Source organism: Tupaia chinensis, unplaced genomic scaffold, assembly GCF_000334495.1.
Source record: "Tupaia chinensis unplaced genomic scaffold, TupChi_1.0 Scaffold000178_1, whole genome shotgun sequence".
Taxonomy (NCBI): domain Eukaryota; kingdom Metazoa; phylum Chordata; class Mammalia; order Scandentia; family Tupaiidae; genus Tupaia; species Tupaia belangeri.
Window position 1 is genome coordinate 232,891 of NW_006159653.1, and position 14,591 is coordinate 247,481.

The window sequence follows — 14,591 nt, forward strand, 5'->3', positions numbered from 1 at the left end:
TGCAAAGCACTCGACATTAAGAAAACGGACAACTTGGGACCAGTAGATGGAGTGACAGGACTCCCACAGGGCTGACCACGGTCTGAGCCCAGACCCAAAGGCTTGAAACTCACTTTGGGCACATGTGTGTGTGTGCCCAAAACCCTGAGGAGAGAATGGAGGAGAAGAGATGGTGCCCTGGCCATCACCCCTTGCTTGGGGTGATTTCTTGCTTTCTATCTCTCTCTCTGCCTCTCCAGTGAGCACATGGGCCCTATAGCTAAAATCTCTCCAAGAAAAAGAAAAGACAAAAGAAAAATAAAACGAATTACTTAATTTAAAAGACGGGCAGAACAGGCACAGCCATGAGTGGTGGCGGTAGCTGGGGAGGCTGGGCCCTCCACGGCCAGCTGAGCCGCTCCAGCTGTGAGCACAACTGCACCAGGTGCCTGTGTGTACGTGACCAAACCCCAAGAGAAGGATGGAGGTAGGATTGCCATGTTGGCCATTTCCCTGGGAGGGACTGCTGGCCTGTGGGGGTGCACTCACTGCCCACGGCCAATGGAAGACGCACCTACAGAAAGGCAGAAAGACAGGCACAGCCCCTGGGCACCTGGACGGATGCTGCGTCCAAGAGGAGAGAGATGCAGACAAAAGGTGCATTGAAAACCACAGCTCTAAGGAGATGCCAAGGGCACAACCACACACCTAACACGCCGATTGAGAACATACCACTGCCACCACCACCACTGTGTCACCATAGCTACCGCTGCCACCAGCACAGCCACCACCGCCACCACCGCCATCACCACCACCACTACCACCACCACCTCCACCGCCGCCACCACTACAGCCACCACCACCGCCACTACAGCCACCACCACCGCCACTACAGCCACCACCACCGCCATCACCACCGCCACCGCCGCCACCACAACTACAACCACCACCTCCACCACCACAACCGCCACAACCGCCACCACCACCACTACAGCCACCACCGCCACCACCGCCACGTGCTGGTGAGCGCATGGAGCAGAGGAGCCCTCACTCCCTGGCCTGGGAATGGCAGCAGTGTAGCCACAAGGGAAGGCCCGAACACCGTCTGAGCTGGACGTGTACCCCCACACAACAACCGCACCGGCATGGGGTTTTATTCCTGACTGCCCAAACAAGCTCGCGACCAGGATGGCCTTGCCACGGCGAGCCCAAACAGTACAACAGAACTCAGTACTAACAGAAACGCGCTATCAGCCACGAGAGGGCACACAGAAAACTAAGTGCAGACCACCGGGCACGAACCCAACACGGAAAAGCTACAGAGCTGCAACAGCACAGGTCTGACCACGTGAGAGAGACTAAGGGGTGGGATGGCCAGAGGCCACTGGGCAGGAGAGGATGGCAGTGGGACGGTGCTCCGCCACAGGACACGCCCAGCACTGCCACGCAGGCACCCACCACTTCTTTCAAAGCCCACAAGGTGATGCCAACAGGAATCCGAGGGGCCAGGGCCAGGCGGCAGACTGCTAACTATGAACACGCCGCGGGCGCGACAGGCTGACAGCGGGAGCTCTACCCTCCTCTCGGTCGGGACGGGAGCTGATACTACCAAGAAGCCACGCTTAACACAAGTAAGGAAATGCAGGTGTGGCTTCACACAAGCCCAAACGGCCAGAATCTCCCACCTCAGCTTCCTTCTTCTTCGCTCGAACTTTCTCCACTTCCATAAGAATCTTCTGGGATTCGTCCACATTCCCTTCTGCCCCCAGCTGCTCAGCTTTAGCAAGGAGTTTTCCTATTTCTTCATTCAACTCATGCACTTTTTCTGCCTGAGGAGAGAGAGAAAAGAATCGGGTAAGCGGACATCTAACAAGGTTCTGAATGGAGAAGAAACGAGTGTTTGTGCTGCTGCATTTCTGGTCTGTCCCATTGCAAAGAAATAGGACAGGGGACCGGCAGGCGGCGTGGTTAACGGTGCTGGCTGACCACAGTTTGAGTCCTGGACCTGGTGGCTTGTTTTCATTCTGTTCCTCTTTGGTCAAATGAAAAACTACATAAGTAAAGTTAAATAAAATAATTCTTAGGGAAAAAAGAAAAGACAGTTTAAGACCCAGATGAGGCACGCAAACCCCAACAACTTTAACAGCCTTATGGGCACTCCTGAGGTCCCAGCTACAAACTACGCCCACGTGCTAAGTGCCAACCAGGGCACCGACACCTGTCCCCCAGAGCAGCCCAGAGTCAGACGCTAGGGACCGCCGGGCTGTCTTCTGTGTGCTCTGCCGCCGTCGACTTTGCCTGGTACGGGCGGCCACGTGGGTACGGCATCTTTACATTGTCTTTTTAACTACCAAAAAGCACATGTGGTCACTAGAGCGAGGAGAAAAGGGGAGGGCACGGCCAGTGGGCATGGATGGCCTCGCTCCGGCACTTCTCCCTGCTGAGGCTGGGCACGCACCTACGTACCCACTGTGCTTCCACGCACCTACGTACCCACTGTGCTTCCACGCACCTACGTACCCACTGTGCTTCCACGCACCTACGTACCCACTGTGCTTCCACGCACCTACGTACCCACTGTGCTTCCACGCACCTACGTACCCACTGTGCTTCCACGCACCTACGTACCCACTGTGCTTCCACGCACCTACGTACCCACTGTGCTTCCACGCACCTACGTACCCACTGTGCTTCCACGCACCTACGTACCCACTGTGCTTCCACGCACCTACGTACCCACTGTGCTTCCACGCACCTACGTACCCACTGTGCTTCCACGCACCTACGTACCCACTGTGCTTCCACGCACCTACGTACCCACTGTGCTTCCACGCACCTACGTACCCACTGTGCTTCCACGCACCTACGTACCCACTGTGCTTCCACGCACCTACGTACCCACTGTGCTTCCACGCACCTACGTACCCACTGTGCTTCCACGCACCTACGTACCCACTGTGCTTCCACGCACCTACGTACCCACTGTGCTTCCACGCACCTACGTACCCACTGTGCTTCCACGCACCTACGTACCCACTGTGCTTCCACGCACCTACGTACCCACTGTGCTTCCACGCACCTACGTACCCACTGTGCTTCCACGCACCTACGTACCCACTGTGCTTCCACGCACCTACGTACCCACTGTGCTTCCACGCACCTACGTACCCACTGTGCTTCCACGCACCTACGTACCCACTGTGCTTCCACGCACCTACGTACCCACTGTGCTTCCACGCACCTACGTACCCACTGTGCTTCCACGCACCTACGTACCCACTGTGCTTCCACGCACCTACGTACCCACTGTGCTTCCACGCACCTACGTACCCACTGTGCTTCCACGCACCTACGTACCCACTGTGCTTCCACGCACCTACGTACCCACTGTGCTTCCACGCACCTACGTACCCACTGTGCTTCCACGCACCTACGTACCCACTGTGCTTCCACGCACCTACGTACCCACTGTGCTTCCACGCACCTACGTACCCACTGTGCTTCCACGCACCTACGTACCCACTGTGCTTCCACGCACCTACGTACCCACTGTGCTTCCACGCACCTACGTACCCACTGTGCTTCCACGCACCTACGTACCCACTGTGCTTCCACGCACCTACGTACCCACTGTGCTTCCACGCACCTACGTACCCACTGTGCTTCCACGCACCTACGTACCCACTGTGCTTCCACGCACCTACGTACCCACTGTGCTTCCACGCACCTACGTACCCACTGTGCTTCCAGGCACCTACGTACCCACTGTGCTTCCAGGCACCTACGTACCCACTGTGCTTCCAGGCACCTACGTACCCACTGTGCTTCCAGGCACCTACGTACCCACTGTGCTTCCAGGCACCTACGTACCCACTGTGCTTCCAGGCACCTACGTACCCACTGTGCTTCCAGGCACCTACGTACCCACTGTGCTTCCAGGCACCTACGTACCCACTGTGCTTCCAGGCACCTACGTACCCACTGTGCTTCCAGGCACCTACGTACCCACTGTGCTTCCACGCACCTACGTACCCACTGTGCTTCCACGTACCTACGTACCCACTGTGCTTCCACGCACCTACGTACCCACTGTGCTTCCAGGCACCTACGTACCCACTGTGCTTCCAGGCTGCTGGGCCGGGACGTGGACCACAGCCGGCAGTGTGGGATGCAGCTCCCTCACCACAAGGCTATGAGGCCAGCCCTAGAACGCCTAGGTCTAAACACACGAATTGAAGCCAGGAGGTGTGGTAGTGAAGATGCCAGATCCCACAGGACCCGACACTTTGAAAAACAAACAGGGCTGGGGCGGGCAGGTGGCTTGATGGGTAGGGGTGCTGGACTCCCACATGGCTGACTATGGTTCAAGTCCCAGACCTGGCAGCTTGCTCGCTCGCTCTCTCTCTCTCTCTCGTTCTCTCTATCCCTCTCTGGTCAAACTGAAATAAATAAATGAATAAAGTTAAATAAAATAATTTAAAAAAAAAATAAGAAAAACAAACAGGGCACGTGTGCATGCACACCCCAAGTCCCGAGAGAACGGAGAAGGGACTGCAGCACGGCCATCACCTTGGGGGAGTTTTCTCTCAGCCACCTCATATGCCCTGCAGCAAGTTATAAAACAAATTAAGGGACCAGCAGGAGGTGTGGTGGTTAAGGTGCTGGACACTCCTGTGGCTGACCACAGTTTGAGTCCCAGACCTGGTGGCTTGCTTTCTCACTTTCTCTCTCTGGTCAAAATAAAAGAATTAAAAAGAAAACTGAAAAGAAATGGGGTCAGCAGGTGGTGTGGTGGTTAAGGGCACTGGGTCTCACACGGCCAACTGCAGTTCGAGTCCTGAACCTGGCAGCTTGCTTTCTCACCTCCCATATCCCTCTCTGGTCAAATTTAGATAAACAAATAAATAAATAATAAAAATTAAAACACAGAACAGAAAAACAGTATGAAACAAAAGGGCAGAGGTGTCGTCCTGGGGTGAGGTCCCCAACACAGGGCTGGATCACGGTCTCCGCCCTCACTCGGACGCTGCCCACCCAGACCACCCAGGGGGTGGTGCCCCGGCGCCCAGCGTACCTTCGCAGAGACTTCAGCGCTGATCTCCTCCTGTGTCTCCGCCAGCCGTTTCTTGGCCAATTCAGTCCTCCGGTCACATTCTGCGATGAAGGACTCCAAGTGATCCATGGCCTGGCCAAGAAGAGAGCGCGGCCGTCACGCACGCGGTGGCACCGACGGCCCGGCCCAGGGCACAGGGCAGAGCGCGGCCGTCACACACGCGGTGGCCGCGACGGCCCGGCCCCCCGCCACGCACGCGGTGGCACTGACGGCCCGGTCCAGGGCACAGGGCAGAGCGCAGCCGTCATGCACGCGGTGGCACTGACGGCCCGGCCCAGGGCACAGGGCAGAGCGCAGCCGTCATGCACGCGGTGGCACCGACAGCCCGGCCCAGGGCACAGGGCAGAGTGTGGCCGTCACGCACATGGTGGCACCGACGGCCCGGTCCAGGGCAGAGCGCGGCTGTCACGCACGCGGTGGCACACACCCCGAGAAACTCTGACCACAGCCCTTGGCCCTGAGATAGGAAAGGCTAGCTGAGAACTCAGCGTGAGGCAGGTGCCCTGAAGTGCACCCCAGCCTTCCTGAGCCAGGCAGCACCGCCCCACTCTCAGGGCAGGACCCCCCACCTCAACACTGCCACGGAGTAGGCGTCACTGAGAGCTGTGCCAAGCAGGGTGACTGGTTCTGGTCTGCTCAGAAAGGGAGGGAAAGGGTCTCTAGATGCGTAACTGCCTCCTGCCAGAAGAGCTGGCAAGAACACGCAGCGAATGAATAAGCCCTAATGCGTGTGGAAGGCGCCGTGCTGGGACAGGTGCACTGAGTCCCGGGGGCGCGGCCCAGCGGAGCTTTCCGCCCTCAGTCTGGAACCGTGACGAGGAGCACTGTGGAAACCACAGTGCGGGGAGCTTGCGGAGCTGACGTCCTATCAGGCATGACACTGAGCGTGGCTGGCAGTGACAAGTCAGCCAGTTATCTACCAAAAAGAAAAAACAGCGGAAAAGGAATTTGGGGGCAGTGGGAGCCAAGTGCTGCAGAGAGCCGCGTGATGGCGGGGCTGCGAGTCCCAGGAGTGAGAATGCTCTCCAGTGAGGGGCTCCCAGGGTGGGTCAGGTCAGGCCCCAGGCTGGCACTCAGCCTCCTGGGCGGGACCAGCACCAGCTCCAGGCGGCCCAGTCACAGCAACAAGGCAGCATGTCCCCTGCAGGCCGGGAGCCACAGGCAGGCCGGGCGTGGACAGTCAAGTCTCGACAGGCCGAGTGTCAGCGACTGGCTGCCCACAGGCTGGGGGTTGGGGGGGCAGGTGTGTCCCATAAAGGACAAACCTGAGCCAGCTGACAACGCAGTGGTCAAGGCGTTGGCTCTACATGGCCAACTGCACAGTCCTGAGTCCTGTACCGGTGGCTTGAACACACACCAGGTGTGTGTGCACGCGTGCCTGGGAATCCTGAAGGAGAATGCAGAAAAGGGACGGTGGTGTGGCCACCTCCCCGGAGGGCGTTTCCTCACTCTCCCTGTTGGTCATCCAAATACTCTCTGGCAAACATCTCACTGCGTCCAATCGAATGCCGCAGAGGCGCGCACGCACGTGTCCACTGCACCTCCCAGAAGGGCAAACGCTGTCCGCCCTCAACAGACAGGCCTGGGGCCCGGCTCACACGCAGGGCCTTCCTGTCCCCCAGACGTAGCGACCACCACCGAAAAGGCCCAGGGGGCTGACAGCCCTGCCCGTGCTGCGACAGGCGAAGTGGTCACCTGCATCTTTTCTTCTTCAATCACCGCAGGTGAGCGGGGTGCAGAGGATACCTCCCAGGGGGCTGTCACACGCCTCCCCTCCGTCCAGCCACCGGGGTCTGGGGCCCACGTGCACAGCCCGTCTTCTCTTGGGAGAGCGGTTTTTGCTACAGGGCGCGTGCGCTCGCCAGACAGAGAGACAGAGAGACAGAGAGCGAGAAATCACTCCCCAGGGGGATGGCCACGCTGCAATCCCTTCTCCATTCTCCTCTCGGGATCTTGGGCACGTAGGCACACACGCCCGGCGTGACTTTAAGCCACCCGGTCCCAGACTCGAACCATGGTCAACTACATGGGAGTCCAGCAACGTAGCTATTACGCCAACTGCTGGTCCCCCAGCCTGTCTTTCAAACCTCTAGGGTTGGGACTCAAATTGTGGCCAGCTAGCTATGTGGGAACCTGCTCCCTTAACCGCTAGGCAGAGGCTGCATATTACACAGAATCGAAAGTGGCCGTAGACGCCACGTCTGATACCCTTGAACTAAACCATCAACTTCACAGCAGAGAACAAACTGACCATGGAGGGGGCCTTCTGACTGCCATGTTTTTTTAAAAATATATTTAATTTTAATTATCTTCTTTTATTTGCTATAGGGCATGTGCACTCACCAGAGAAAGAGAGTGAGAAAGCCAGCCACCAGGTCTGGGACTAGAGCCACAGTCGGCCAAGCGAGAGTCCAGAGCCTCAGCCACCTGCCCCTGCTGGCCCTCGGCTGCCGTGCCGTTCTGTGAATGGCGGCTTCCAGTACTACCCCTCCTTCACAGTGCCTCTCAGTTTCAGATCAGTCTCTTTTCTTTTCTTTTTCAGAGATTTTTGCTACAGGGAGCATGTGCTCACCGAAGAGACCGAAAGCAAGAAATCACCCAGGCCACACCGCAATTCCTCCTCCTCCATTCTCCTCTTGGGATTTTGGACACGCACGTACATGTGCCAGCCTGAGTTTTAAGTCGCCAGGTCCAGGACTCAAACTACAGTTGTCTACATGGGAATCCAGTGCCTTAATCACTATGCCACCTGCTAGCCCCCAGAATGACTTCTAAATTAAATAGAATACTTAACTGATCAAAATCCTCTTGGAAGAACTGGGTCCTGACCCTAACCTAGCACTTCTGGAATGCCATCCGATCACTGTGGCCATTCAGGTCAGGAGCATGCGCTCCCAGGAGTCCTTGAGCAGGGCACCAGCACAAGGTCAAACCAGGCAGCTCCACAGACCCCAAGGCTGCAGCCGGAGGCTGATCACGCCTCACACTGGGCTGTGTGGTGTGGTCCCAATCCGCCTGCCCAGAAGTAATGGCACTGTCAGCACTCAGAGCTGCCACAGCTCAGGGTTCCCAGGGCCTTAACATGGGACTCAGGGCTGAACACAAGGTCCAAGCTGCTAAGAGATGGAGTCAGGACGCAAGGGCCCTCGTGCCTGGCTCCAGCGTCCCTGCACTCAGTCCTGACAAATCGAGGGCAGTTCCCATCAGAAGGGGGTTCTCAGTGAGGACGTCTCACTAAGAACTAGCAGACCACGCATCTGTGAACAGGTAATCAGAACTGGTCTCCCAGCACAGTAAGGGCAGAACGGAGACAAGACAGGAAGCTCACATCGATAATCCGAGCCTGGGAGGTGGGGTCTGGAGATTTCTTACATTAAAGAGAGAGAGAGAGAATTAGTTCCATGACATGGGAGTTCAAACAGCCAGACCCCACGTGACTGACTGCGCAGTTCAAGTCCTGGCTCCAGTGGCTTGAGACACAGGCCAGGCAGCAGGTGTGGGCACGTGCACTGCACACCACCCTATCCAGGAGAAATGGAGGGACGGCCCGGACCACGCCTCATGGAGGGAGGGCTTCTACCGCCCCCTGAGTACACACGCACTCTGGCAATGAACAAACCCTCGATCAGCCTTTTACTTACTTCGGATTTTGCTATAGAGCATGTTTCCTCACCAGTGAGAAAGACACACTGAGGAGAGAGGGTGCCCCGTGGGAGTTGGCGTGCACACCCCTTTTCTTCCATCCTCCTTCCTTTTAGGGTTCTGAACACACACACACACGTGCCCAGCATGTTTCTCAAGCCAGGTGGTACTGTGGGATCCAGCTGCCTTAACCAGGCCACAGGGCTTGTCCACAACCAGCTGTTTGGGTACGTTCACCAGGACATCTCAAAGAATGAGAGAAGCACCAAGACCCTCGCTTGGACAGAATGCCATGTACGACAGCAGCTCTGGGGTGTCTCGCTGCGCCTCATGATATGAATGCAGGTGGTGGGACCAGCGGATGGCATAATAGCTAATGCCACTGGACTCCCAAACAGTCAACCACGGTTCGAGTCCCGGACCCGGCGGCTTAAAACTCACGCCAGGCATATCTGTGTGTGTGCCCAAAATCCTGAGGAAAATGGAGAAGGGACTGTGGCATGGTCATCCCCCCAGAGGTGATTTCTTGCTTTCCTCTCATGGTCTCTGTCTCTGGTGAGTAAGCACTCTAAGGCAAAAAAAAAAAAAACAGAAACAAAACATGGGGTAGGCATATGGCGTGGTGGTCAAGGGAGCTGGACTCTCACACGGCTGACCACGGTCTAAATTCTGGACCTGGACCTGGAAGCTCGCTTACTCATTTTCCCACTCTCTCTCTGTGTGTCCTTCTCTGGTCAAATTAAAAACTAAATAAATAAATACAAACATGCATACCAAACAGACACGAATGGGCCAGCTAGTGATGAAGGCAGCTGGAGCCCATGTGGCCAACTGTCCAGTTCAAGTCCTGGACCCAGGAGGCCTGAAAAACACACTGGCCCCATGGGCATACACACCCCAAGTTCCACAGCAGGAGAAGTGAAGCGGGGCTGACCGTGCCAAACCCCACGGGGGTTTTCATTTTCTCCCTCTCTAAATCTGGCTAGCCCACGCACCCTCTGGCAAAGACTGTTAAAGAAAGTGTATGAGTGATGGCTCACCCTGAATGGATATCTGAAAGCTGTGACAGCAGGTGTCAAGGACGAGGCCCCACAGCTGGTCCATGGGAGGGGAGGCTGCTCACCTTAAAGCCTTTCTGAACAAAGGAGTCTGGGACAGTGAGCACATACTACCTACCAGACACTTGTTACCAGGTTTTTTTCATTATTTTTACTTAATTTTATATTTATTCATTTTATGTTAATTTGATCAGAGAGAGAGAGAGCGAGCCACCAGGTCCGAGACTAGAACCATGGTCAGCCATGTGGGAATGTCCAGCGCCTTAAGCACCATGCCACCTGCTGGTCCCTTATCAGTGTTTTTAATTTAAAACATTTTAAATTTAGGGGACCAGCAGTTGGTGTAATGGTTACATTCCTGGACTCCCATGTACTTAAGTCCCAGACCTGGTGGCTTAAAGCCATGCCCGGTGCATGTGCGTGCGTACCCAAGATCCTGAGAAGAGACTGGAGAAGAAGGGATTGCAGCGTGGCCATCCCCCCTGGGGCGTGATTTTTCGCTTTTGGTCTCTGTCTCTCCATGTCTCTGTCTTTCTGGTGAGCGCATGCACCTATAGCAAAAACCTCTCCCCCCAAAAAGATTTTTTTTTAAATTTGAGGCTGGCTGGTGGTATGGCAGTTAAGGTGCTGGACCCCCACATTGGTGACTGTAGTTCTAGTCCTGTACCCGGCACCCTGATTTCTCACTTTAGCTTTCTCTCTGGTCAAATTTTAAAACTAAGTAAAATTAAATATTAAAAAAAAATTTTTAATAAATTTTGGGGCCAGCAGGTGGTGTGGTATTTAGGTGCTGGATTCTCACGGTCAGTGTGGTCCAAGTCCAGGACTGGTGTATCTCTCTCTCTCTCTCTCTGGTGAGTACCTGTGCCCTACAGCAAATCAAAAATTAATAATAATGAATTAAATAAAAATTCAAAAACAAAAGCAAAATACCTGGCAGTTCTGTGAGACAGGCCTCCTACAAACACTCGTAACCCTCCAGGGAGAGGAGACGGCCCCACGACAGCAGTGGTTACGGGCCCTGAGTGTGAGCCGCATGTCAGGCCAGGCCAGGTGGGCACCTCTTAACTGAAAAAGTAACCCTGCATGGGGCGAAGTCTCCACCGAATGAAAAGGCCTCTGAGCTCCTCCAGCACCCTCCTCCAAGGCAAGCACTCAAAAGCCTCCCAGGCGCCTTTGAAACGATTCTCTACACACTTAGATACCCCAGCAAGGGTACAATACCATCTACAGGGCAGCAGCTGGTGCAAGACTCCGACTATGTGGGGAGTCCAGCGACATCGCCATCTCGGCAACTGCTGGTCACTAGAGTAATTCTTTGAAAAAAAAAAAAAATAGATTTTATTGGGCCAGCAGGTGGTGTGATGGTTAAGGTGCTGCACTACTGCATGCCTGACAGCGGTTCAAGTCCTAGACCTGGAGGCTTGCTTTCTCACTTCCCCTCTGGTCAAATTTAAAAACCAAATGACACGGGACCAGCAGGTGGCGTGATGATTAAGGTGCCGGACTCTCCCACATGGCTAACCAGGGTTCGAGTCCTGAATCTGGTGGCTTGCTTTCCCACTTCCTCTCTCTCACTCTCACCCTCTGTCTCTCTCTGGTCAAACTAAAAAAAAAAAAAAAGAATGAACGAATAAATAAAATAAAATATTAAAAAAAAAAAATGACAGGAACCAGCAGTTGACATAATGGCTATGTCGCTGAACTCCCATGTAGTCAACTGCGGTTCAAGTCCCAGACCCGGTGGCTTAAACTCATACACAGTGCAAGTGCATACATGCCCAAGATCCCAAGAGGAGGATGGAGGAGAAGGGATTGTAGCGTGGCCGTCTCCCCCGGGGGTTGATTTCTTGCTTTCTGTCTGTCTCTTTCTGGCGAGAGCGCGTGTCCTATAGCAAAAACCTCTCCAAAAAAAAAAAAAAAGGTAACAAATTAAAATTAGGTAAATAAAGAATTCTTTAAAAAATTATTTTATTTAACTTTATTTTAGTTTGACGGAGGGGGAGAAAGGAAGGTGAGCAAGAGACAGAGAGGAAGGAAGGAGAGGAGGAGAGGAAGGTGAGAAAGCAAGTCTCCAGGTCTGGGACTTGCTCTGCGATCGGCCATGTGCCCTTAACCACACATCTGCCGGCCCCAACACGTCTACCAATTTTCAGTCTTTCCTGTATGGCACAGACTTGCGAGAAGGGGGCTGAGAAATCACCCTGGGAGGTGGCCACACCCGGACCCTTTCTCCTCTAGCCTACATTGGGATCTTGAGCACATATGTAAACACCTGCCTGTTTTCAAGTTGCTGGGTCTGGGACTCGAACTGCAGTTAGCCACCTGGGACCCAGCTGTCTTAACCTCTGAACTGCTTGCTGGGCCTATGTGAGTATTTTCTACCGTCTTTCTTGTTTACAAGTATAATTAACAAAAAGAATTATGTGTGTTGGGGCCTAGGTCCAGCTCTGCACCACAGCCGCACCCACAGACCCCTGCTACCCTCTAGCCCCCACTCCTCACAGGGCAGTCCCAAGGATCCAGGCATGATGCAGCTGGGACAGGGCAGTGGCTGCACTTTGGATTTGCTGGAGGAGGCAAAGCTGCAGACGGGGGGACATGAAGAATATTTGGTTACAAGTGTGTCTTCTTGTGGGACCAGCAGATGGAGGCAAGTGTGCGTCACTGGATTCTCACGTAGTTGACCACAGTTCGAGTCCCAGACCCAGTGGCTTAGACTCACACTGGGCACATGTGCATGTGTGCCCGAAATCCCAAAAGGAGAATGGGGAAGGGATTGTGGTATGGCCATTCTCCCGGAGTTGACTTCTTGCTGTCTTTCTCATGAACACACATATCCTATAGCAAAAAAAAAAAAAAAAAAAAAAAAAAAAAAAAAAAAAAAACTCTCTTAAAAAAAAAAAAAATGCGTTGGGACCAGCAGTTAGCGTAATGGCTATGTCGCTGGACTCCCACGTAGTCAAGTGCAGTTCGCATCCTGGACCCGGTGGCTTAAAACTCACGCCGGGCGCGTGTGTGTGCATGCCCGGGAGCCCGAGAGGAGAATGGAGAAGGGATTGCGGTGTGTCCATATTTCTCACTTTCTGTCTCTGTCTGTCTGGTGAGCACACGTGCCCTATAGCAAAAACCTCTTAAAAAAAAAAAAGTGTGTTTTGGGGCCAGTGGATGCTGTGGTTATGTCACTGAACTTCCACGTGTCCAACCACAGTTCAGGTCTTAGACCCAGTGGCTTCAAAATCACGCAAGCCATGTGCGTGTGCATACCCAAGACACTGGGAGAAAAATGGATTAGAAACGGTGATGTGGCCATCCTCCCTGCGGGGTGATTTCTCACCATCCCTCTCACTGTCTCTGTCTTTCAGGTGAGCACACGTGCCCTATGGCAAAAACCTCTAACGTCAAGTGTCTCCCACCAAGAGAGGACTACCCTCCGCGTCTGGTGTGACCCTACTGGCATGATCTGTCAGCTCAGGGTGTCTGATCTCAAAACGTGCACGGCTGAAAGACCTCAAAGGTAAAAGCAGCACTTTCTTTTTAAGAATTATTTAATTTTATTTGCTCATTCATTTATTCATTTCATCAGAGACAGACAGACACACAGAGAGGGGGAGTGAGAAAGCAAGCCACCAGGTCCAGAACCTGAACTGTGGTCAGCCACTTGGGAGAGACGGCTGGACTCCCACAGGGCTGACGGTGGTTCAAGTCCCTGACCCAAAGGCTTGAAAATCACACCGGCCCTCATGTTCAAATTCCTAAGAGGAGAATGGAGAAGAGGTTGGGGTGTGGCCATCCCCACTGGGTGATTTTTTACTTTCCTTCTCTCTGGCAAGCACATGCATCCTATGACAAAACACTTTAAAAAGAAAAAAAAAAAAAAAAACGAGGGACCACAAGTTGGCATAAAAGCTATGTCGCTGGACTGGACTCCCATGTAGTCGACCGTGGTTGAAGTCTCAGACCTGGTGGCTTAAACTCAAGCTGGGCGTGTGTGCATGCATGCCCAAGATCCGGAGAGGAAAGGGATTGCCACATGGCCACCCCCCCTGGGGGGTGATTTCTTGTTTTCTGTCTCTCTGTCTCTGCCTGTCTGGTGAGCGCACGTGGCCTATGGCAAAAAACTCTCAAAAAAAAAGAAAAAGTTACATTAAGACCAGTATTAAAGTTAAAAACTGCTGGGGCCAGCAGGTGGCACGATGGTTAAGGTGCTGGACTCCCATGAGGCCGACCACAGTTCAAGTCACATACCCAGCAGGTTGAAAATCACACCTGTAACAAAACCTCTCTCTCTCTCAAAAAAAAAAAAAAAGACCAATATGAATCAGAACTTCACTGAAATAAGATATTTTCACATTTAAACATTAATGGCTTTTAGAAAATCTAAACATTTTTGTCCTATTTTAAGTTTGGCTAGAGGGTGCCTGTGCTCACCAGAGATGAGAAGAGAGGATGGAGCAGCCCCATGGCAAATGTCCACAGTGTCACTCCTCCCCATCTCGCCCCCACTGGGGAAGAGTGAGGCTACCTGAGCCTGGTGTGGCTTTTCAAGCCCCGGGTTCCAGGGCTGTAACTGTGGGGCTGACCATGTAAGACCTGGCTTCTTTAGGCCACAAAGCTAGTCTAACGACTTTTAAATTATCATTGGGTTGTTGGAAAAGTCATGATGCATTTTTGCATTAAAACAAGAAAGAGAGATGGCCGGTAGGTGGCGTGGTGATTAAAGGCACTGGATTCCATGTGACCCAACTGCGGTTTTAGTCCTGGACCTGGTGGCTTGCTTTCTCACTTTCTCTCCCCGC

General features: G+C 53.8%; 1 protein-coding gene across 1 annotated transcript in view; it reads right to left on the bottom strand.

Moving 5' to 3' along the window:
- LUC7L (LUC7 like) overlaps window positions 1-14,591 on the bottom strand; it is a gene marked incomplete at its 5' end in the record, with an annotated part of 41,626 nt that overhangs the window by 16,173 nt on the left and 10,862 nt on the right. The window contains 2 exon segments of the mRNA XM_027771022.1: window positions 1,665-1,808; window positions 5,054-5,164. Of these exon segments, the coding sequence (XP_027626823.1) occupies window positions 1,665-1,808; window positions 5,054-5,164 (255 nt within the window).